The following is a 25,802-nucleotide window of genomic DNA, read 5'->3' on the forward strand; positions in this document are numbered from 1 at the left end:
CCTGCGACCATATGGAATCCTGGTGTATGCAAGGCAAGGACTTTAGCTACTATGCTATCATGCTGGGCCCATACATCCTCCTTTTAAGAGAGTGTCAGGGTTGTTCCTTGATCCCACCACAAATTTCTGTGGCTTTTCTTACATCTAAGGCTGTTAAGAATTTCTTATGTATAAATAATAAGTTACAGTTAAAGTCTTCCTCAAACATCCTCAGGTGGAGAATTTCTCTGCACTCCTGACCTGTAGTGGAACAAGAGGAATATTAAACAAATTTAGTTTTTCCGTTCTTAGAGACAGTTCCACTGGGGGTTCCATATTCTCCAGTGGCAGAGTTGTATTCAAGGGAGTTGCTGAACTTCCGAGGTCAGATGAGCTATAGGGAAACCACAGTTTTGAGGATCCATCAGGAAATTCTAGGGACAAGAGCATAACCTTTCCCACAAATTATTAGTGTTGCAGATTATGAATCATTCAGTTGTTTTGTCAAATACATGCAGAAGTCTCTTGGGAAAAATGATGCCACTGTATCATCCATGAGCCAGGAATGAATTTGACAAGAGAAAAGAGAGAATTTGAATAAATAAAACTGAAATAGAAAACATCAAAACACATCGGATGCAGCCAAAACAAAACAAAAATAGTATGGATTGGATTGTTGAAGTTACACTTTCCATGCTGGTTTCCTTTTATAAGAGAGAACATATGGTATTTGTTCTTTTGTGATTGACTAATTTCATTGAGCATAATGGTCTCTAGTTGGGACGACCTAGTTGTAAATAGTATAATTTCATTCTTCTTAATAGTTGAATAATATTCCATGGAGAGGATGTACCACAGTTTCTTTAACCACTCTTTGGACACACATCTACATTGTTTCCATGTCTTTGCTATTGTGGATTGTACTGCTGCAAAAATAGGATTGCATATCCCCTTCTCATATGCAGATTTCATTTCTATTGGATATTCCTAGGAGCTGGATAGTTGGGTCATATAGAAGGTTTATTGCAGTTTTCCAAGCACTCTCCATACTGATTTCCACAGTGGTTGTATTAGCCTACACTTTCACCAGCAGTGAACGAGGGTGCCTTTCTCCCCCCATCCACGCCAGCAGGTGTTGTTCATTGAGTTTTGAATGTAGGCCAGTCTCACTGGAGTTAGGTGGTACCTCAATGTGGTTTTAGTTTGTATCTCTCTGATGGCTAGAGAGCCTGAGCATCTTTTCATATATTTGTTAGCCATTTGACAGATTCTCTTTTAACCAGGCTTTTGTGTATTTGATGTAGTTTCATTTCTGGGGTAAGGGAAGATTTTTTACATAATGCTTTAAAATTGCTTTTAAAGCTGTTTTATGGATGAAATAGATTGAGAACAATGAGAAGGAATTCAGATAACAGAAATGTAAAGTGAAGACTTTGGTATAATATGGCTGCATACTGTACTCAAAAATTGTGTATATGTGGGGAAAAATACAAAGTTAACCTCCATATATAAAACATGGTGCCATTTGTAGATATGCATAAACTCAGACACACAAATAAAACATACAACTATCTGCCAATAACCACATTCTTTCCTGATTTCCAATTATTTTCTAACTTCTTGTGGATAAATTGGTTGGAAAGTTCTCCTAAGAAAAAGTTAAATAGTGGTATTTCTAGTAATATTCCAATGAAGTACCATTATTACATTTAATCCAATTAAAATATCCATCTGTTGGCAGGAGTGTCTTAAAGAAATTTGAGCAGACCATGTTCTAGTGCAGCAAGGAATGCCAGCATCCAACCTGGGTTGTTAAGTTTGGCTCCTTGTTAGTGTGCCCAGAAAAGCTAGATGAGATTCCCGGCTCCAGGTTGGGCCACTTACAGCCATTGCAGTCATTTAAGATTGAATCAGTGGGGCTCTGTGTGGTATCCTACTGGCAATGTGCTGGCCTTGCAGGTGCCAGGATCCTATATGGGCACTGGTGTAATCCCAGAGACCCCACTTCCCATGCAGCTCCTTGCTTGTGGCCTGGGAAAGAGGTAGAGGAAGGCCCAAAACCTTGGGATCTGCACCCGTGTGTGTGACCCAGAAGAGGCTCCTGGCTTGGGATCAGCTCAGCTGACTGTTGCAGTCTTTTGGGGAGTGAATCATGCGATGGATCTTCTCTTTCTCTCCTCCTCTCTGTGTATCTTTCTAATAAAAAGAAATCAATGTTTTTTAAAAAAGTGAACCAGTGGTTGGAAGACCTGTCTCATCTTCTAACTCTGCTTTTCAAATATAAATTGGGCCTGGCGCCGTGGCCTAGCAGCTAAAGTCCTTGCCTTGAATGTGCCAGGATCCCATATGGGCACTGGTTCTAAATCCAGCAGGTCCACTTCCCATCCAGCTCCCTGCTTGAGGCCTGGGAAAGCAGTCGAGGACGGCTTAAGTCTTAAAGGTGACACCAATCAGGTTGTCTATCATGAAGAAAAAACAAAAACAGCTCAGACATACTTGTGTGGAATGAGAAACTAAGAACAAAGAAGGTCATGAAATAAAAGAAGATTAAATTTTCAAGTCAAGTTTTAATACCATTCAACTTGAATCTGAAGCTCTCTGTGCTCATGGATGTCTATGCTTGGCAGTAGGAGAAAGTTTTCCTCTCAATTCTATTCCTTTGATGGCAATCTATTAGGGTTTTCTGTAGCTTCTGAAATCAGTTGTAGAATACTTTTCCTCTTTAAAAATCAACTATAGAATTGGCTAGAGATTCTTTTTTAAAGTATCTATTTTTATTGAAAAGGCAGACTTTCCAAGACAAGGAAAGAGAAACATCTTTCATCCGCTGATCTACTCATCCAGATGGCCCCAGTGGCTGGAGCTGAGACGATCTGAAGCTAGGAGCTTCAGTGAGGGTTCCCACGCAAATGCAGGATTCCAAGGAATTGGGCCACTGCTTTCCCAAGTCATAACAGGGAGCTGGATGGGAACTGCAGCAGCCGGGACATGACCTAGTGCTTCTATGTGAAGGATTAGACAGCTGAGCCATCACAACAGATCCCAGAATCTCTTTCTAATTGACCAATGGCATTTGTACAAACCCATAGGCTTTATACTGTGGTTATATACAAAAGGTTACTAAATCTGTAATTATATGGATCAGATTTCAAAATAGCAGGACAGGACTTTAAATGGTTTATCACAAAAACAACAAAAGATAAAATGGTAGGTTACTGTTAATTTCTTCTTGACCTTCGAAAACATTTTTCACTTGCTTCTTCTGTTAAAAGGCGCATTAGACTCTCAGGGGAGCTAGTGTTTCTGTTTGTTTTATTTAGTTTATAAAATACATGTTTTTAGAAAATTAAAACATTACAGACATAAACAAAGCAGATCATGAAAGTTCTCCCATAATTCGAGTTCCTCATAAAGTTATTTTTAGCAACGTGGTATTAATTCTCCATTATATTTTAAGAGCATCAAGTACTTTAACAAAAATGTCTGCATTTCTTTTTCTTTTTGCATAAATTTTGAAAATCTTGCCCTTATAGTCTAGGCAATTCTCACTCTGGTAACAGATACATAATCAATAGCACAAAGGTATTCATAACTTACTTCAGCAGTCCCTTACAGATAGACATTGAGGTTAACTTTAAGCCATTAAAAACAGGTTCAACAACATCGCTTGTATACATCTGTCAGATTGTTTCTATCAGGCACTTCCCTCAAAATGAAGTTAGCAGGTGAAAGGATTGAAATATTTTCAGTAAGTCCCACAAAACAAAACTCTACAGGTTGTAACTTCTGCTACAGAATGCATGCCAGGGAACCTAAAATTTAGAAACTTGTTTAAAATCAGGTACAATACCTTAATTTGAATATCTTTAACAACTGTTTTCTTGTATCTGCATGGATCAATTACACAGAGTGAAATCTGAGGAATCCTCTTGACTGATAAGGAGTTTGGATCTCAAGGGCAGGATTGAGAAAGCCTGCATTTCAATACATCTCTGTAAAATCCAGATGGCAAGCCTTGCTCCAATTCTAAACAGCTCCATGGGCATCACCCGAGTTACCTTCCCTGGCTCTGACAGCAGTATTGCTATTCTGCTGCTGGCGAGTACAATCCAAATCCACAGCATGCACTGTCTGCAAGTCAGCCTCGCCCCCACTGTGCGGCTGCTGTGGACAATCCTTCTAGAGCATACCACTCATGCTATGTCTCTTCTTACGATACTCCTTCCTTCTCTGTTTATTTCAGGAACAGCTCATATGCCACTCACTCCATAAAGTCTTCCAGTGCCCCAGCATTTCCCTGGTGCCTCTACTGCAGCATTTCTGTAGGAAGCCACTAAACTGGAAGTCTAGGAGGACATGTTTATTTCCTGACCGGTATCTAGTGCAGAATTTCATACAACATGCACTTAAAACCTGTTTTTAGAATAAGCATATATAAGTTAAAATAAGACTGCAAGATATTTAATTCCTACTTGGCAAATACTAGTTCATAAAGGATTATTTGAAAAAAAAAAAAGATTGCATTCTCTAAAACATGTCCTATCATAGTAACCTTGTAAGCCTTCACTTTTTAAAAGGAGATCTAATAAAACTGTAAAACTAGTCCACCTCTACAGCAGTCACACTCAATAAACCTGTATATTACTTGTGAGGATCACAAACCATTTATTTTAGAAATAAAAACATAGGGGATGGGGCGGGTGGGGGGGGGCAGTTTATTGTAAAACACAGAGCAGCAATGATGCCAGCAAGTGAATTTCTATTTTATATTCCCAGCCAGAGCACAAGATGAGAGGATTTCCTCATCAATGCCAAGCTTAAAAAAAATAATAATAATAAAAAAATAAAAAAGAACCACCATGAAGACAATGTCACATTAAAATCTCTTTCTCTTGATAATTTCCGGTTTCCAGCTGACTGGATGAGTTTCTTCTGTCTACAATGAGAAAGTTAAAATAAAGTATTATTAATTTAATAATCAATCAACTTTGTACTAACAATAAGGTATACATTTTCAATCACACTACTTGGCATTAAATATTCAATATTATCTTAGTCTAAGAAAGATGAAGGGGTTATTACAAGTTCAGTTTAAGATGTTTTATGTAAAATAAAACTCTTATTTAGATATTTCAGTAGCACCATAGCATACAATTCTGAAATTATTTATACACTAATCTGTTTTTATTTAATGTAATATTTTTCTAATAACTTAGGAAGTTGGAATCAAATTAAAATATTCAATTAACTCATTAGCGTCAATGAAACCAAAATAGAAATCTATTAACAAATACTACTGAACACGATAAGCACCTTACTGCTACAGATTATGTTTCTTTATGGAAGTTAAATGACAGGATACTTGTCAAACTGATGCAGCTATTTCATTTTAGTTTTAAAACATACAGGAAACAAAACTTACCGCTGTATCATCCTCTCTGTACACTTTAATAGTTTTATCAGCTTCAGCTGTCAGTAACCGAAGCTGAGACTGATCAAAAGCACAGGCAAATATTCCCGATTCACTGTCCAAAGATCCAGGCTGCACAGCCGCATGGACTCTCTGAAAATTGTAGCCAGTTCTCCAGTCCCAGAGATGCATTGTGCCATTGTCAGCTTCAAGGAAAACCATGGACACTTGTCAGTGCTTCAGTAGCTCAGCTTGGTAAACTTTTTGGTCCAAAACTAGGCAGTAACTACAAAGACACACACTCAAACACTAGAGATTCTCAGTAGACTATTTGTCTTCTGCTTGTTCTTAGTTCAGAATTTAGCACACATCTTAAAAACAAAAACAAAACATGGGGCCCAGCATGGCAGCTTAGTGGCTAAAGTTCTCGCTTTGCAAACTTGGGATGCCATATGTCCCCAGCTACTCTACTTCCCATTCAGCTTCCTGCCTGTGGCCTGGGAAAGAAGTTGAGCATGGGCCAAAGCTTTGGGGCCATGCACCCATATGGTAGACCCAGAAGAGGCTCCTGGCTTCAGATCCACTCAGCTCCGGCCATGTGGCCACTCGAGGAGTGAACCAGCGGACAGATATTCCTATCTGATTCTCCTCTCTGTATGTGACTTTCCAATAAAAATGAATAAATCTTAAACACACACACACACACAACTGACAACAAATTCCCGAATACCCAAGTAAGCATCCAGGCGATTCCTATCATAAGCCCCAAGTTAGACTTATCTTGTGGGAACTCAAAGGAGGCTGAATTATGAAACAAGCCACATGTATTATGAGTAAGCACAAGCACACAGGTGAGCAACCAAACACTTCCTGATCCAGCACCTGCCACCACCACACAAGTGTCATCAGTCAGAAACTTAATGAACATTTACTCACTCACTAGTAGAAAAAAACAACATAGTTATTGTCAAGAGCTTACTGTACCTCCAGATACAAGCACGCCTTCAGAATTTACAGTCAAGGTGTTAATAATAGCATTATGTCCAGAAAGATTTTGAATGAAACTTCCATCGGGAAATTTCCATTGTTTTATATTATCTGGAGAACCGGATGCGAATGTGTAACTGTAATCAGATTAAGAAGCATTAATAGCAACATTAACAAAACTAAGTAAAACTACGTTTTAAAAAGCCAATTACATTTTCATTGTGTACTCAATGACCTTGCCAAATACTGTCATAATAAAATACAAAATTATCAAGATATTTATCCAAGTTTAACTTGATTTTCATATTTTCAAAACATATTTTGAATTCTAGCTTAGTTTTGTTCTTTCAGTTCTCCAATGTTGTACGCTGAGCTAACATAATAAATGTGCAGATGTCATATTTTACATAAAAGGCAAAGTATTACATGACTGTTTTGGAGAAAGGACAAGCTCGATGGGATAGGAACAAGGGGGAGAAGGAAAAGCAAACAGGACAACGAGGGAGAAGAAAAAGGGGAGCAGGGAAGAAGGGGAGATGGAGGAAGGAGAAGAAAGAGACTAAGAGTAAGGTGGGGAAAACAGAAAAGATCTGACACAACAATGGGGTGTGAGGTTAAGCTGTTTCTTTGAATTATAACGTTCATGGCTCTATTGGTCCCTACATACATCCATCTCCTTCTTAGAACAGGAGTATCTATGTTATGCCTCAATGTCTACTACAATTTATATCCAAGAGTTAGGCCCAGTTGCTATCACTTCAATTTTGACATGTTAACTTTTAACCATGACTTATTTATACTGTCTTGTATGACGTTATCTGTTACTATGAGAAGACTTTCCTCATCTTAGCTAGGACATGAAACAATAGTGCATAAGGAAAATTAGAGGGATGCACACAAGTGGCACAGGCTGAACATGTGGAAATGACACGTACGGAAGTCAAAAACAGAGTTAATATCGACATTTTTAGCAGTAGACTAAGAAATGAAGAAAATACCTAAGTAGATAAGCACACTTACTGTTTTGGATGTAAAACCACAGCTCTGACAGATTTTTTATGATTTGTTAATGTCACTCTTGTCTTTCCAGCCACCAGATCCCACAATCGTATTGTAGTATCATGGCTTCCTGTAATGAAAATAGAATGTACACCAAAACACAGGTTGGTCAAGACTGTAAAAGTAAGGCAAAACACATGCTTTCCATGAATACATATATACTAAATAAAAGCTTTATTACTTCTTCACAGCTCTAAAATTCTAGCTTGATTTTCAGGTTAGGTCTTTAAAACACAACAGTCGATGTGCTATTAGATTGAACAAATGCAAAAATACGCAATGTTTAGTGCTGTGGGATCACTGCGTGCTGGCACCCCTAACAGGGCTGGTTCCTCCAACACCAGTTCCACTTCCAATCCAGCTCCCTGCTAATGCACCTGGGAAGGCAGTGGAATTTGGTCCAATTGGGCTGGGATCCTGCCATTCACCCACATAGCAGAAAGGTGTTTCTGGCTCCTGTGTTCAGCGTGTCCCAACGGATGAAACCTTTTCTTTTTTCTCTGTCTCTCACCCTCTCTGTATTTCTTTCAAATAAGTTAAACTAAATCTTTTTTTTAAACAATTTAAGATTTATTTTTATTGGAAAGGCAGCTATACAGAGAGAACGAGAGACAGAGAGGAAGATCTTCCGTCCAATGGTTGACTCCCCAAGTGGCCGCAACGGCTGGAGATGAGCCAGGATCCAGGAACCAGGAGCCTCTTCTGGGTCCCCACGTGGGTGCAGGGTCCCAAAGCTTTGGGCCATCCTTGACTGCTTTCCCAGGCCACAAACAAGGAGGGAGCTGGATGGGAAGTGGGGCCACTGGGATTAGAACCAGTGCCCAGATCGGATCCTGGCAGGTTCAAGTGAGAACTTTAACCACTACACTATCACATCAGGCCCTAAACTAAATCATAAAAAAAAACAAACAAAAAACCCAAAAACAATCTTTCTTTTTTTTTTTTAAGATTTATTTATTTTTACTGGAAAGGCGGATATATAAAGAGGAGGAGAAACAGAGAGGAAGATCTTCCTTCCAATGGCCCACTCCCCAAATGGCAGCAACGGCTGGAGCTGAGCCAATCCGAAGCTAGGAGCCAGGAGCTCTTCCAGGTCTCCCACATGGGTGCAGGGTCCCAAGGCTTTGTGCTGTCCTCGACTGCTTTCCCAGGCCACAAGCAGGGAGCTGGATGGGAAGTAGAGCCGCTGGGACCAGAACTGGCGCCCATATGGGATCCCAGTGCATGAAAGGATTGCAAGGACTTTAAGCACTACGCTATTGTGCCAGGCCCTATTTTCTAAACTAATAATTTCAATACTATTAACTGACAGCCGTTCTTCTAGACAGCTATTATAAGGTACTGTATGATATAAAAAAAATAAATTTTAGTATATACAGTTTGAAAAGCTAACGATTAAATTAAATAATGACATGGAAACACTGAACATGGAATACAAATCAAGAGTTTTAGTGAATATAAAAGGCACGAGCATAAAGTTTTCTGATAAATGTGCTGTAAGGTTGAAAAACAATCTTACCGGTAATAATTTGTGGTTCTGCAGCTTGACACTTCACTGTAGCAACTGCATTTGTATGTCCAGACAATGTGTGTACGCTGGCTTTCGTTCTCACATCCCAAATCTATCAAGACACAACAGCCACAAGATCAGAGAACACTGCTATTTATGTCACGGCAGGTAACTGGATCAACTCATAGTAGGGAATTCACTAAGCAAGCACAACTAAAATACAGAAAGTGTTTAAATGAAGGATAATAATCTATAAGCTGTGTGGTGTACGTAGAACAAAAAGCTAAAAGATCAGTACACAGAAAGTTTACCTGGCAGAATGAGACTTCTACATAAGAATTACTCAGTGACGGTGACAAAATGGAAGCTTAGTGTCATATTTCAGAGGCAGAACACTAACATGAATAAACATGATGAAGACAGAACTGAAGATGAAACATGTCAGGAATGGAGGGACTAAAGTACCGCGGTCAAGACAGCTAGTCTCGATTCTCTACCAAAGAATGTGATCCTAATGTGAGTAAGCCCACTAGCAGACACGGAGCATGTACAAACACACACAGCTCCATCTCATTTACCCGTGCAGTTGAATCTCGACTGCAGGTTACTAGTACGTCGATTGTTGGGTGCAAATCCAAGCCATAGACCGCACTCAGATGTCCATGATAGTGCCGTATAACCTAAGGAACAAAGCAGGAGAGTTCCAGTTTATACAGCAGGAACATAACGGGATCCTGCAGTGCATTAGAGCCTTCACGCTCCCTCACCTTGTTATACTCCAGATCCCAGCATTTCACTTGCTTGTCTTCTCCACAGGAGAACAGATATGGGCTCCTGGTGCTCACTATCACGCCACGCACCGTGCTGATGTGCCCAGTCAAGGACAGTTTCAATTTGCCACTAGCCAAGTCCCAGATCTGCAATCAAAGACACTGACTCTTGATTTTGTTGGTTACTGTAAAGAAAACTTAAAATCCTGATGCTAAAATTTGTCTTCAAATGATAGAAATACACAAAAGAAACTGGCGTGCAGAGTGACCCTCCTCCAAATAAAAGCAAGGGGGAAAAAAGAAAAGGGAAGCTCAAACTGGGAATACGTTTGTAAGATGACAAGAGTAGTATTACCAATAAGAATATAAATGATCACAGAAGTGAAAATAGCATGGTATTAAATGCAAGGACGGCTAATTATAAAAAAAAAAAAGCCTGAAACAAACATTAGAAAGCTTTACTGTATCAGAAATGCTGTTTCCACAGCTTTCAAAAGGCTAGGCACCTACTTTTTATGTTAGTGTTTTTTTTTTTAAAGGAATGTACATCAGTATGCTGAAATGACTTTTCTCTGGGCCTGCCAGCATCAGTTCACCCACTTGGGAAAGTAATCTCAAAACCATTCATTTCATTCCTTGGTATCTATCAAACAAAATCATTTTAAAAACAGAAAAACAAAATTCAGGAAACTAAAATTTTAAAGGCTCAGTTAGAACATAGGTCATAAACTAACTACACTATGTGTTATATGAAAGGGTTCACAAGAAAGTGCTGGTGGTAAAATACTAAGTGTAAAAGGCAGAATACAAAACCACACTGTCAATAATGATTTTTAAAAGACACATGTACACACATAGGAGAAACCTTAGAAGTAACTGGAATAACACCCATGAACAGAAATAAGTACTAAACCAAAATATCCAACACTGGTAGGCTTATGTATGGGACCACATTCTTTTATACTTCTCTTTATTTTCCACATTTTCTATAGATTAATTTGCTTTAATTTTATAATGAAGAAAGGAAAGAATCTTAACATAGAATTAGTCAGCAAATTTAGAAAAAAAAAACTGCAATTTACATGCCCCTTTCTAAACAGCCTCTTCCCTGGAACTCATTTTGGTATAAGTGATACATTTTATTTCATATTCAGGTCTAAGAAATCAGGGGAACTGCAACAGCAATTCCTGTCCCAGGGTATAATGCAGAACAGAACACAGCTTGTTGTGACCAATGATGTACATTTATTTTCTAGATCCTCATTACCTTTATAGTTCTGTCGGCAGATCCAGTAACAAACCACTGATTTCCAGGCTCCACCGCAATACAGCGAACCCAGCCAAGATGTCCACTGATAACCTGCATTTCAAGAGAACAGGACTCAATCCTTAAACTAACACATTGAATTCTAATCACAGCCATAAATTAAACTTCTATCCTCACATCTTAAAATACTAAAATATCTGCCTGACAATCAGATTTTAGAATCAGAAACACTAAATTATCCTCAATGAGTGAAAGTATACACCATTTTTGGTACATCAGCAGAATAGACTGACAACTCTTCAGTTACAAAAACAAATGCATAATCAATATAGGTTAACAGCTTAAAGGAATCTCAAAGTGAAGGAAGTTAGTCTTAGAAAGTACACATCCAGGGGTTGGTGTGGTGGTTCAGCTCGTTAAGCTACTTGCAATACCGGCATCCTGTCAACAGTCAAGGAGTCCCAGCTGCCGTGCTTCCCAATCAGCTCCTTGCTAATGTGCCTAGGAAAGCATTAGACATAGAGCATGTACTAACACACACAGCTCCATCTCATTTACCCATGCAGTTGACTCTCAACTACAGGTTACTAGTACATCGATCGTTGGGTGCAAATCCAAGCCATGCCGGGGGACTATGCTGGGGTTCCAGGCTCCTGGATTCCGCCTGCCAAGGAGCAGGCGGGCAATGAACCAGTGGACAGAAGATGTTCTTTCAAACTGTCACTCTATCATGAAAATAAAGAAATCTATTTTGTTTTAAAAAGGCTATGAATGATTCCACTGACATGATACAGTAGAAAAGATAGCACTACAAGAGCATGAAAATCAGGAGAGGCAGGGGTGGCTAGACAGAAAGGCACCCAACAGCATTGTGTGGGTTGGATAGTGGAGCTGGTTAGGTTGAACTAGGATTCAATGCCCACAGACATGTATGAGAGCTGAATGGGGGATGTGGGACAGACTGGACTAGTCTGCTGTACACACTAGCAAGCACAGGAACCAGGGTAGGAGGCAGGCCTGGTGGGGGTTATTGTGGGTCTCTCCAACTAGGCTGCAGCTCCCACTTATTTATGTGAGGGCCGAATGTGTGCTGGGCAGAATCAGGCTGGACTGCAACACCCATTGGTTCCAGTGGAAGACAGGGCTGGAAACAGAAGCGTCCCAGTAATTGCAACCACCAGCTGATTGGGGTGATAGACTACACTGGATCCTGTACTTGCCAAGTACACACAAGAAGCTGGTGTGGGATCACCTCAGACAAAGTTTCTTTGGGGATCTCCCATATCGAACGCTGGACTTAGAATCCAAACTATGAAAAGACAGAGGACAGAACAAATTGATCAACTACCTCAGCCATATGCTGGCAGTGAAAAATTGGGCAAACAGAGACTCTAAGATGGACTATGTCAATCAGTGGATTCTTCAGTGACCTCGTTGTGCTTGGAGTGAGACTGGCAGCAATTCATAACTGTTGAACTATGAAAACCACTTGAGCAAGACCCTCGGAGCATGCCCCACACCAGGGATCTGGGATGGGTGGGAGACTGGGTGGGGCTTCTTTACCTCCCCCTTTACCCCAGATACAGGGGGAAAATGTGGAAATAATAGTCTTACACACTTTCCTGTAGCCCTTGAACCTTTTTGCCCTAATTAACTATGTAAAGATTGTCAAAAATAAAAATTAAAAAAAAAAAGAAAGAAAAGATAGCACTACAAAGACAGCACAGCAACAAGTTGCCAAGGATGAAAGAGGGATGACAGCTGCTTTCTGATGATGTAACTTTCACATCTTGAGTTAGAGGCCACCCAGATTACACACCTCTCAACTCACCGGGCCTGCACAGCAAAAGAAAACTCTCTTCAACTACATAATCATTTGAAGAATACTTGTACAATTTAAATACATAACAAACACATGTTAGTTAAATACTTTCTAGTACATACATTTTATTTTTGATTTGCTACATTCACATTAGTTATTTCTGTTGAAAAAATAATTGACAGGTTCAAGAGAATTTCCTAACAGTCTTGCTTTATACCTCGGCTTTCATAGTCAATATTTCACTTTCTTAAATTTGTTTCATATGCTTTCTACACTTAAAGGCCTTCCATCAATATTGCATTCTGTATTTTATACAAAGTGTATATGTACTATTTAAAGAAAGTTCCTACCCAGTACCTTTCAAGGCATTGCCCAAGCCCCTTCATTTCCCAACTCCCAGCACTCCACCATGTTCACGTTCACGCCTTTCTCTTCTGGCTCTGTTCTTCAGCTCCTGTCAACTGCGCAACAATCACGCTCCACAAAGCAGAGTAAAATGGAGATTTACTCACCCTGCAAAGCTTCCATGGCGGGTGCCACTGGGGTTTGGGCATTGTAGGGGCTTTTTTAGCTATCAGTGCAGAGTTCTTGGTATTGCCACTCTCCACAATCATCTACACATGGAACAGATTATATCATTAAACACATCACATCAAAGGTTTCATGTAATCAATTAAACAAATGGAAACCAAAATGAGATGTTTATCACTGCTATACTTTCTGTATATTAACTTTAAAAAGCAACTTAAAAACACCTTCGTGAGAAAGAACACTTAAGTGTGGATATCAGTGTGTATGGTTCAAAACCCAGCCTCCTAGGTGACCGATACTGAAGTGATGTAACCTCTAGGGATCTCACTTGCGTGGTGGGAAGTACAGGGCCTGTATCACAGTGGTTATAAAGCTTTAAAAAGCTGCCCGTGGTTTCTGTAAGCTCCTACATCACTGCAGTCATTTTACGCGTATTATTGCCACCATGTTTGCACTGTCACATCTCAACATCACTGATTTAATAAATTCTTCCTTTCTATTAATTCCCTAATATTCACAAATTATTCCAACAAGTACACTAGCTGATTCCTTTTGAAATATACTATCACCATTTATTGATCCCCCAAATATTTCAGCCCACAAGGCTCTTGCCTAGATTAGGGCCCAGCACGGTAGCGCAGTGGTTAAGGTCCTCGCCTTGCACGCCCAGGATCCCATATGGATGCCAGTTCTATCCCGACAGCCCCACTTCCCTTCCAGCTCCCTGCCTGTGGCCCGGGAAAGCAATCGAGGATGGCCCAAAGCTTTGGAACCCTGCACCCGCGTGGGAGACCCGGAAGAGGCTCCTGGCTTCGGATTGGCATAGTATTGGCCGTTGCGCTCACTTGGGGAGTGAATCATCGGATGGAAGATCTTCCTCTCTGTCTCTCCTCTGTGTATATCGCCTTTCCAATAAAAAATAATAAAAATAAATCTTAAAAAAAAAAAAAAAAAGCCTAGATTACATCTTCCTGAAGAGATGGAAAGCATTGAAAATGGAACATTAAAAAAAAACCTGTAATGAAGATAACAAAACGTTCACTTCTTAAAGCCCATTTATGTTGGATAACCACACAGCAAATTATCAGTCGTTGTTCTGACAACTTTTACCTATACTAATGTCAACTGTTATTCACATACAGATAAACTTAAGTATTTCTAAATGTTCATTTAGCCAAACAGTTTTACCAGAAGGATGTATTGAATTCTCTAGTATTTAAGGCAAGACTTTTGGCATAAAGGTAAATAAGGCAACCTACACCAAGAGTTAGAAATCTTTAGTGCTACCTGACACAGGGAATCTTACCGCATTGCCCACTGTGGGCTGTGCACGGTCTGAAGCCCCAGGCAGTCGGTACTCACTCCCACCAGGAGCAGTTCGATTTGCATCGACCCTGAGACAGGAAATACCACATCTGAGCAATGCCTCTTCTAGTCATGCATTCTGCAAAACCAACGCTTAATTCCCTTTTCAAGCCATTGTGAGGGAAAATGTCATACATTGTTATAAAGAATCAAATGCACATAGTGGGAAAGAGAAAGGTGAACAGTGAAACATGATTTCAGAATCTTTATAGTAAGGATAGCATTTCTTACCTGGTCTGAGAAGATGGAATCGCCACTGCTAAGGACTGTGCAGCTGATTCACTTGGCATTCTTTGGATCTTAGTATCTGCCGTTAAAGCAACACCTATTAACATTAAAAGAAAAAAAAATCTTCATTAGTTGTTTTCACTTACATGCTTTCAAAACAAAACACTACAGGAAGACACACACCAGTTAGGATTTTTATCGCAAAAATTTTGCTTGTCTGTTTCTTTTTTTAAGATTTCATTTATTTTTATTGGACACAGATTTACAGAGAAGGAGACACAGAACGATCTTTCATCTGATGGTTCATACCCCAAGTGGCTGCAACATTCAGAGCTGAGCAGATTCGACAGGACCTCCTCCAGGTCTCCCACATGAGTGCAGGGTCCTAAGGCTTTGGGCCACCCTTGACTGCTTTCCCAGGCCAAAAGCAGGGAGTGGGGTGGGTAGAGGAGCAGCTGGGACATGAATCGGCACGCAATGTGATCCCAAGCATCCAAGGCAAGCATTTAGCCCCTACGCAGGCCATGGTGCTACGTCTGTTTCTGACTTTTTAATGAAAATATTGCCTAACAACACATAACCTGGGCCTGGCACGGTGACCTAGTGGCTAAAGTCCTTGTATTGCATGCGCTGGAATCCCGTAAATGCACCAGTTCATGTCTCAGCTGCTCCACTTCCCATCCAGCTCCCTGCTCGTGGCCTGGGAAGGCCGTGGAGGATGGCCCAAAGCCTTGGGACCCTGCATCTGTGTGGGAGGCCTGGAAGATCTTTCTCTTTTGTCTTTCTCTCTACAAACAAACAAAAAAAAACACAACTCAAATCTCATCAGCCCATAAGTATTAAAGCTGTCCCAGCTAGTAAAGCTAAACTCCCAACATCGCCTTCAAAAGTAAGAACCAGGCAGTTCTTCAAATACTAAAGTTCCGAAAGTGAATTTAAGTAACCAAAGCGGAGCACAAAGTTCCCTCGCAGTTCCTATTACAAGCACCAAGTGTGCTACCTCTTATGCCAGTCACATTGCTTACGGGCCAACTGCCACACAACCTTCCCACCGTACAGACTTGCACTGACAATTCTATCATATGTACATGGTCAGTGTTTTACATGCATTTCTAAAGCATGTAAACAAACAGATAACAAACTTCCCTAGGCTTGGAGCAGTTTTATTGTCTCTCAGTTCCTAATATAGTGCCTGAAAAAAATACAAAGGTTTAAAAATGTCTGCAAAATTACTGTAGATTAATATTAGTTAGCTATGATCTAAAAAGCTACATGTGGATGCCTGCCTACTGGATCTAACCTGTATTTTACAGATAATGGGAATTCATGGAAATACATGCAACAACACAGCAAGACATTCTCCACACTCACTCACCAGGTCCTGCAGGGTATGGATGTGGACCTGACACCAAATACTCAACTTCTTGTCCTAAAAACAAAGTAAATTAATCATTGGTGAATATATCATATTCAATGTCATCTTTTTCAATGTATTACCATTAAATTATTAAATGGATTTCTAAACTAAAATCTCAGATATACAAGACATGAATTATATTTTCAAAAGCATTATGAGCATTTGAGAGCTAAGCATTTCTCAGCTACTGCTTCCTCCTGACCAGCACTGGGACAGCAGCTGAGCAGTCAATCCAGGTCTCCTGTGGGCACAGAGTCCCGGGAGCCATCACTCACCTCCTCCTACGCATCAGGACCTAAGCACTCAATCCAGGTCTCCTGTGGGCACAGAGTCCCGGGAGCCATCACTCACCTCCTCCTTCGCATGGGTTGGACCGCTAGAACTGACAGCAGAGCTGGGACTTATATCAGGCATCTTAACTGGCATCCTTACCTCTAGGACTAAGGCCCAGACCATCGTTTCCACGGATCATGTATACAGCTATTCCTCCTTACTTGCTGATACAACTTCCACAAAGTTTGCGTACTTGTTAAATTGTGATCGTATCATATAAAGAGCTTACCATGTGACAATCCACTCCAGTTTTTCTTTTAACCAAATGGTTCTTTGGAACAAAAATCCCTAATACAAAATTCCAAAATCTAAAATGTTCCAAAACGTTCTGAATATTGAAATATCATGTGACATCTAAAATTTCACACCTAACTTTATATGACACAGCCAGACTAACACTAAATAAAATTACTTTCAAATTATGAATAAAAGGTATATATGAAACCTAACAATGTACTTGGGTCTATTTTATATATGCAGATATTCCAAAAATCTGAAAAATACCTAAAAACTTCTGCCCTCAAGCATTTTGTCATAGGATACTCAGTCTGTCTTTAAACTGTATCTCAATATTAGGAAGTAGTCTCACAGTAAGACAGTCATCCTTAAGTTATTTTTTGTTGCAGTGTGACCCTTCCCACCTCCTCAGAATTTATGTTGCCATTGTGCTACCATTTTTATTTTCTAAAGAAAAAAAGCCATCAATCAATCAATCCTACTCACACGACGAAAATCAAGTCTTCCACTGTAGTGCTGGTACAATTATAAAATACTGGTTGGCTGTGCCGAGTCCTTCCAGGAGTGCTGTTAGAACACTCCGTCACTACAGACAGGACCAGACTCACCTTGATTGGCAGGGTACTGCTTATGGTACGAATCTGCTGCATTCTGCGGGCCCTTCTCTTTCAGATTTTCCTTCGAGGTTGGCATATGCAACACAGGTCCATACTCATTACGACGCTTGATGGCCAGTTTCCGTTTGTGACTATTTAAAAATTACAAACATAACAAGGTATCCATAAACACTTCACATACATGCACAAAAGCCAAGTGTTATCAGACAGGGGCAATATCTTAATATCTAATGTCTGTCTAATATGTAAAAAAAAGTTTCAGGTAAGATTTTAAACATGATCTCAAGGAGCCTGAAATTTCTAACCGCACTTCCACATCATGAGTCTGTCCTCTGCTTCCCAGGCATTAAACCCAAGGAATATTTTAATTTGTCACCTACTAAACAAAACCCTTCATGATGAGTTACCATGGGTCAAACAGACTTAAACATATGTAGAAACTAATACACTCTTATAAAAATACCTCAAGGTCCATACACATTTCCTTCAAGTGTCTAAATACAGAAACAGTGAAAATGAATATGGTCACCTTAACCAGCTGTATCTAAAAAGGTTAGGACTAGTCAAAGTACTGCATCAATTCTGTATTTTAAGAAATGCCCTTCTGTGACTTTTATGAAAACATAATCTTACAAATGGAATAGAAAGGTTTGCTTGAGGAATTAAGCTTTAGAAACAAGGGCAAAGGACAAAGGAGGAACTCTACATAATGCAATCGCAGACTGGAGATGCAGAATCAAAAACTACGGCCCTAGTCACAGTAAGGAGAGAAGATGGGCAGAGGGAGTGGCCAGCTACAAGCTCAGCTCTGCAGCGCTAAGAGCAGTGGGGAGCTGAAGGCATGCACAGAGTGCCCGATTATAAGACAAATATCTAAAAACTGGATATTTGTACAACGCAATTAGTTAATGTAATTCTTTCCTTTACCATAAAAGGGCCAAAAAATGTTATATCAGCTTAAATTATGCCCAAACAGCATTCATCCAAGCGACAAGATGTGTCAGTGTTCCTAAGCCAACGGTAAAGGTCTCCCTGGCCCTGATCTCTTCTCCCAGTTGTCAGAACAGCTGGTACCCACCTCTCTTCATCCAGGGGCACGGGCTTCCCGTTGTCTGCCACAAACATGTCATGGGTCCTCTTCAGGGACCTGAACACAAGCGTGTGCACAGAGTGCTTCTGCACCTCCTGGAAGTAAAGCGTCACCCCAAAGTCATACTCCACGGCACACAGTCCACACTGCCACCGCAGCTACGAGGGGTCGGAGCCCAGGCAGGGAGACTGAGTGAGGCGGTGCGCATCACTTAGCTGACCCTACTGGGTCGCAGCACCTGCCTGCGGAAGTCAACGACCGCGGCAGCCCCCGGGCTCAAGAACAGGTGCATGAAGAACAAGGGCATGGGGCCTCGAGGCGATCGCAGCTGGATCTGAGTGTCCGTGCCAGACGCAGCCCAGTGCCAGCTTAGCTAGAAGGAGAACAGCCTTGGCCGGCGCAGACGGACACGCAGATGCAGAGCGCCGCTTGCGAGCCGCAGGGCCGTGCTGCCCACGGACGCCGCCAGCACCCGCACAGCAGCGCCGTGTTTCCTATGGACGCCGCCAGCACCCGCACAGCAGCGCCGTGTTCCCCCTGGACGCCGCCTGCACCCGCACAGCAGCGCCGTGTTCCCCATGGACGCCGCCAGCACCCGCACAGCAGCGCCGTGTTTCCTACAGACGCCGCCTGCACCCGCACAGCAGCGCCGTGTTCCCCACGGACGCCGCCAGCACCCGCACAGCAGCGGCCAGGGCGGAGCGGGACACCCCGACACCCGTCTCCGGGGGCGTCCCCTGCCCCGCGCCCGGGCCGGCGTCCGCTGCAGCCGCCGTCCTTTCCTCCCCGCCCCAGCCCTCCACACGCCTCCGCAGAGCCCGACAGCCACGTTACCTCCACCATGATGCCGCCACGACCGCAGCTCTGCTACAGAATGAACACTTGGCACGGAGGAAGAAGGCACCGTCGCCGCTACGGCCTCCCCGCCACTTCCGGAGTAGGCGCCCCGGCGCCGGATGTGACGCGAACCAGCGCGCCCGCGGCCTGGCGGCAGCTCGCGATGGACTCTGGGACGGCGTCTCCAGACTGAGGGCGGAAGTGCCTGAAACAGGGTTGGCTGGGCCAGAGTCATTGGGCACGGTTAGACAGTTCGACGTGAGCGTGTGTTAGGATCCTGCTTAGTTTTAATCAGCACGGGGTCGTGATGGATGTGGACGGCGCACCCGCCTGGATTCAGTTCTTTTCGCGATCTTGCTGGCTTTGGCGGGGTGCCTCCCGGATTCGGCGCTCTGGGCCGGAAGCGCCTGGAGCGCTCTAAGCTGTTGCTGAACAGCCGGCTCGGGCTGAGGAAGTCTGACATGTAGGATGCACACAGCACAGCCCCACCTGTACTTTGCTGCCCCGGAGCTGCACGCATGGTTCTCGGCTGCTGTCTAGCTGCGTGAATATGGGTTCAGTAATGCCGAGGGACAGCCGTAAAATGGCTGCAGGTGGGCATCTGCCAGCAAATGGACACACATCCCACCTCCATCCATTGCTCCACTGACACTGTCTAGGGGAGTGGGCGTGGGTGGAACATCCAGCGAGAGTATGGCAGTGTGATTCAACAATCTCCGTTAGGAATTCGTTACTTGTTACTTCGTCATTAAGAACATTAATGTGTTTCTTCTAGAAAATGCTGCCATCCCTGAATTTGAGTGCCAGTTTGACAAGTTTGTTTTCTGTAGCAGTGGTCCATGAAGGCTGACTTGGCGAGGAAATGTCCCAGGAATAAAATAACATTACATAACATTATAACTTACCTATAGACGATAATGCCTACAGGAAAGACTTAAAATGGCAACAGAATGAGGAATGTAAGCATGACTGAAGTACTTATGACGACGATACAAGGACTTGTGAAGTTGTCAGATATTTGATTGTCCTGGAAATAATATTTATAAGTCAAGATGTATTAAAATCAATGTGATTGAAGTAACTTGTGCTAAGTTTTGCTACTTTTAAAATGCTCTAGTGAATTTATAGGACTGCTTGAAAGTTTATGTTAGCTTGACATACGAATCTCGAGTGACCCTGTCATCAGAGACCCATGAATTTTGTGTATTGTAGACAAATTATGTACTTGTGTGTGAGCCTGCCTCCTCTTTCCATGCTTGGAGAAGACATCTTTTGGAGTTTCACTGGGATAGTGAAGGGATCCTGAACCCCAAACCTTAAAAATACCCGCCCAGCTGGACATCCCAAGCAGTTTCATTTGAACAGCAGGTGTCGCTACTACTCTTCCGAGGGCTTTCCTCAAACATATTTGGAGAAAGTTATTTAATGGCAGTGTTGGTATATCTGTTGATGTAAAAGCAATGGTGAAAATTCTAAAGAGACTCTTCATTAGCCAACAATTTTTAAACTTCATCCGCACTGAAAGTCTTTACTTTTCTGCAACTATTGTGCCCTTTCTTACTTTAGGTCAGGTGTATAGGTGCCGGTGCCTTTTGTGTCAGCTTTTTATCACATTTTTATAGGCAGTTTGATTCTTTTTATGCGTGCGATTGTGGATGGTACTACTTCTTTCTGTTTCTCGTCCAAGTGGTCTAGCCTCAGAACCCCTGCTCTTAGGCAGTGTGCTGTTTTATTCAAACTTTAGTAACTTTGGAATACAGGAAGCAAAATACCAAACTGAGGGCCTGAAAAGAATTTACAATTTGGTCACATGCTTATTTGTCATATGTGTGAATACATATAATATATACCATAAACCCCGCCGAAGGGCAAATGGAAAGTTTGAAAAATATCCACTATGTATATGTCAAAGGGCTAATTTTCTTAAAAGAGATCTCAAAAATCAAGTGATAAGATGAACAATCTTAAAGAAATGGAAGTTTGGCAGACTACTGAAAATTAAATATGGTGGCTAGAAGATGTAGAGTCTTCAATGGCTCTAATCCAATGAAAGAAATGTGAACAAACCAAACAATGGAGAACCATATTTTGCCTCACAGAAAAAGTTTTACATTTGATGAGACCCCGTGTTTGATGAGAACTAATGAGGGTGAGAGGAAAGTTTGGCAGGAGTGTAAATAGAGGCAATCTTTCATAGCTAGTACTGAACTAGTGAAAAAAGGTTTCACCATCTCGAGTAACTTTCTTTTTAATTTTTATTGCACAATTCAGATAACAGAGAGGAGAGGTAGAGAGGAAGATTTTCCCTCTGCTGATTTACTCCCCAAGAGGCTGCAACAGGCAGAACTGGGCCAATCCCAAGCCAGGAGCCAGGAGCCTCTTCTGGGTCTCCCACATGGGTGTAGGGTTCTAATACTTTGGGCCATCCTTGACTGCTTTCCCAGGCCAGAAGCAGGGAGCTAGATGGGAAGTGGGGCCACCAGGATTAGAACTGGCATCCATATGGGATCCTGGCGCATGTAAGGTTGAGGACTTTAACCACTAGGCTACTGTGCCAGGCCCTTGAGTCACTTTCTAAAGAGGATCTGTATAAATGTATTTCCCTCATATATATGTGTATGTATGTTTGTTGATGTACAGCTCCATAGATGCAAAGATATGTTCATAGACACTTATTTTGCCTGAGTAGGACCAGCATAACAATAAGCGATCAGTTTACTTTGTGTGTAATGGGAAGAAATGGTCCATCAGAGCAGATGCAGTATAGACTATGGAGTTGGAAAGGCAGGGTTCAATTCCTTGTTTGCAGATTGCTTTGGCCACTTTGCTCTTTTGTACCTCCATGCCCCGTTTATTTAATGGGAATAAGTGTATTCTTCCCCCGCAGGGTTATTGGAAGAATTACGTGTGAAGTTCTGGGAACAGTGATTGGCACAGAATGAATTACTCTGTAAGTGCTTGTTGCAGTACAGTCATTGCCCCATTTGCCATTTTTTTAAAAAGGGGTAAAGCTGCCCCACAACCAGAGGTCAACTGTCATGTCCAGGCAGCTTGTTTTCATAGGGATCTAAACTTAAAGTAGGCCTTATTCTCTCCACAAAAAAACCCAGTCCATTAAAAATTAATTAATAAAGGTGAGTTGAAATACTGAAGAAATCCTAAGAAACTGATGATGGGTTCAGATCCTGCCTTGCTCTTACCCATGATTTAGGTGAGGATGTTGGACATGTTCTTCTGCCCTTTTCTGCCCTTCCCTGACATAATATTTGTGTAACTAGAGAGCAACTTTTCTGACTTTCTTTGATTCATAAATAGATTAAGTATTTTTCCTACAAATATGTATGTATATTTCCTTTTTTGTTTATATAAATCCTTTGTCCACTTTTTTTATTTACAGGGCTTATGTTTTCTCATTGAACTGTTTATTAATCTTTTTAAAATTTTTTAAATTGTTTACGTGTGCCAGTGTTGTGGTATAATAGGCTAAGCTTTGCCCAAGGTGCTGGCACATCATATGAGTGCCAGTTCCTGTCCCTGCTGCTCCACTTCTGATCCAGCTCCCTGCTTATAACCTGGAAAAGCAGTGGAGGATGATCTAAGTTCTTGGACCCCTGCACCCACGTGGAAGACCTGGGTGAAACTCTTGGATCCCAGCTTTGGATAAGTTCTACTCTGGACATTGAGGACATTTGAGGGAGTACCAGCAGATGGAAGACCATCTCTCTCTATAACTCTGCCTTTCAAATAAAAATAAAATCTTTAAAAATTCTTTATACCTTCTAGAATATTTAATAAAAAATATTGCTCATTCAGTTCAACAAGTAGTTAGGAAATGATAAAAATCTTTTGAAGTGAGTATAACTGACATGCAACAAAATAAAAAGTTTCAATTTTCCCCATTTTTACTACTGGTAATATAAACCTAGTATATCCAAATGTGATTGATTGAATAGCTTCTTTTCTAAGGTGAAATGTGTGTGTAGAAGTAAGACAACCAGTTGGATTCCTAAAAGTTTGATCTTAACTAGCATTTGGATTAGGTTGTCAACCCCAGAAGCCATCTCAGTCTAACCTGATCAAAGGTTAGCTCATCCTCTCTGTTGGAATGACATCAGGAAACTCAAGTTTTGGTTACTTCAGCCACCACATTTTGTAGGCCTTATCTCTAGCATGCTACTGTGAAAATGGTATCAAGCCAATTGACCTGGTTCTTAGTCTAATTACCTTTGGCAGTGTGACACTGTGTTAGCTCAGGTAGGGGATATGCCCACTTGTAGTTAGGTTGCTGGTGGATGGCTAAGACTTCTGCAGCCTTGTTCTCACATTTTGGTTTCCTTAGGGGAGAAGGGAAGATCCCTTTGAGAGGTGTTCACTATGCCCTTTGTGACAGGAAGTACATCTGCCTTTTCTTTAGATGCGATTTACAGCTAGTCCTAGAAGAAAATGCTCGGTTGTCTCTCACTGCCATTATCTTTTTCAGCTCCCATAAGAAATGCAAACATCTGCTGTGCTAACAGGCAGTCCCTTCACAAAATGTAGAGCTTCTTCTCCCTGCTATTCTCATCTGGCACATGTCATGCTGGGCAGAGTGGCTGACGAATTGCAGATATCATTGCCACACTGGTCTCAGGCTAAACTAAAGAGCTCCTCTTCAACCTGGCTTACAAGCCATTTCAGTATTAATTTTTCTATAAACAGTGGTTCCAAAATGGTAGCTAAGTGTAATACAAGGAAAACACACAGACTTGATAAAGTAACTCAAAATCTATACCAATTTAGACAAAGAGAATATTGTGTTTTCTATTTACACAGGTAAATTAAGTCATAAACTTGCTCTATTAATATTAAGTACTTTCTAAGTGTTAAATACATGTGATGCTTGATACAAACCCCAAGTTTCAAATCCCAAAGCCTGGCCTCCTTTGCCCTAAGGGAGAGGAAGTCTCCCTTAGCACGTTCCCCAAAGTTTCTCTTCCACTGTTTCAAGCTCAGCGCATGCTGTGTATGTACTTTCCCCTTTCTGTCCTCTGCTCTAGGCTGAAGTTGTTTTGGCTATAGGACCTTTGTCTTGCTCACTGAACTGTCTCTGGCACTAAGCACACTAGCTCCTTCAAAGTAGGTGCTCAGTAAACAGCTGTTACACACTATTTTCCTGTGTTGTGTGGATTAGGCCCAACAAAGGTTGTGGACGTCATGAGAAGTTTGTTGATGGTCAGCTCCCAGAAGGAAGTCCCTGTCCTTCATGTTGGAGCACAGCTGGAGAGCAGCAGTGACCTGTTTTCTGTCACTGATTTACTGTCCTTGACTTAAGCAACCACATCAGCTAATAGGAAGAATACTGCCCTATTGACCCCAAAACGTAGCTGAGCAAATAGTACTCCCTTGTCCCTCCACCAATGACAACATTCTGAAAATCTAAGTGTTTCATTAAATGGAATCGATAAACATACTACTTTTCTTTGAAAATATCATCAGCCTTGTAATGTTAGGCAATATTGGCTATTACTGTGGCTATGCATAAAATATCAAAGAACTGACATTAAAAAAAACTCATCTCTTCACCTTCAGTGTATCCATATGCGAGGATGAAAATACAAGCCAAAACAAGAGCAGAAACAGTAGAATAGTGTGAGTTGGTACGTCTCAAGAAGAGGGACTGGCCCAAAAGCTCAAACCACAGAGTGACAGGCAAACACAAAGGGCAAGTTTTAACTCCTGTGGATAACACTGGGTGCAGTGGGCCTGGAGCGGCAGCTGTAGGCTGAGACTAGCAGTTACTACCTGAATGTTCTTGAGTACTTTACTTTCTCTCAACTTCAGTATGGTCATGTGTAGAATTCAGTGGTTTCCAGAATTGAATAACTGAATAGCTATCCTAGTTTGGTGTCAGAGGCCTAATGAAGAATAGTTAATCCTTCACTCAAAAACTGTTCACTGTGAGCCTACTATGTTCATCAGTGTGTCCCCAACCCTCTGCACACTTCTAATCACGTAGAAAGATTTCAGAATCTGTTTACAAAATGAATTAGCACATGTTCTGATTTTTATTTATTTATTTTTCCAAATAGCAGTAACAATGCCAGAGAGAGTAGAACAAAATGAGAATGGAAAGGCACTTTGATATTAGCATGAACAAGAGTTTATTATAGGCTAGAAGAAAGAACATCCAAAAATTTACAAGCTCCTGGAAGCTGAATGATGAGTCAGGGCCAAGCATGTGGTCTGGTGCGGTGCTTTTTGGAGTGTCTTCATCTCATATCAGGTGCCTGGTTCAAGATCTGGCCCTAATGCCAGCTCCAGCTTCCTGCTAACACTCGCTTTGGAGGGCACAGCTCAGGTAGCT

At 41.5% G+C, this 25,802-nt stretch overlaps 1 protein-coding gene and 1 long non-coding RNA gene across 2 annotated transcripts; both read right to left on the reverse strand.

Annotated features, from left to right (window-relative positions):
• Positions 1-4,468: 4,468 nt before the first annotated feature.
• Positions 4,469-19,574, reverse strand: PLRG1 (pleiotropic regulator 1). Its single transcript, XM_040966987.1, has 15 exons — positions 19,457-19,574; positions 18,611-18,717; positions 17,524-17,663; positions 16,304-16,357; positions 14,932-15,025; positions 14,642-14,729; positions 13,317-13,418; positions 10,983-11,075; positions 9,713-9,862; positions 9,524-9,625; positions 8,955-9,057; positions 7,397-7,505; positions 6,374-6,513; positions 5,402-5,595; positions 4,469-4,915 (listed from the first exon to the last, which is right to left on the reverse strand). Exons 1-15 carry the CDS (start codon positions 19,463-19,465, stop codon positions 4,856-4,858), a joined length of 1,545 nt encoding a protein of 514 aa, XP_040822921.1. The 5' UTR covers positions 19,466-19,574; the 3' UTR covers positions 4,469-4,855.
• On the reverse strand, positions 16,549-17,517 carry LOC121147203. The gene is made up of 2 exons (XR_005882349.1): positions 16,697-17,517; positions 16,549-16,620 (listed from the first exon to the last, which is right to left on the reverse strand). It is a non-coding gene; the product is annotated as an uncharacterized LOC121147203 (long non-coding RNA).
• Positions 19,575-25,802: the final 6,228 nt, after the last annotated feature.

Source organism: Ochotona curzoniae, unplaced genomic scaffold, assembly GCF_017591425.1.
Source record: "Ochotona curzoniae isolate NIBS_2020 unplaced genomic scaffold, NIBS_Ocur_1.0 scaffold_4506, whole genome shotgun sequence".
NCBI classification, from domain to species: Eukaryota; Metazoa; Chordata; class Mammalia; order Lagomorpha; family Ochotonidae; genus Ochotona; species Ochotona curzoniae.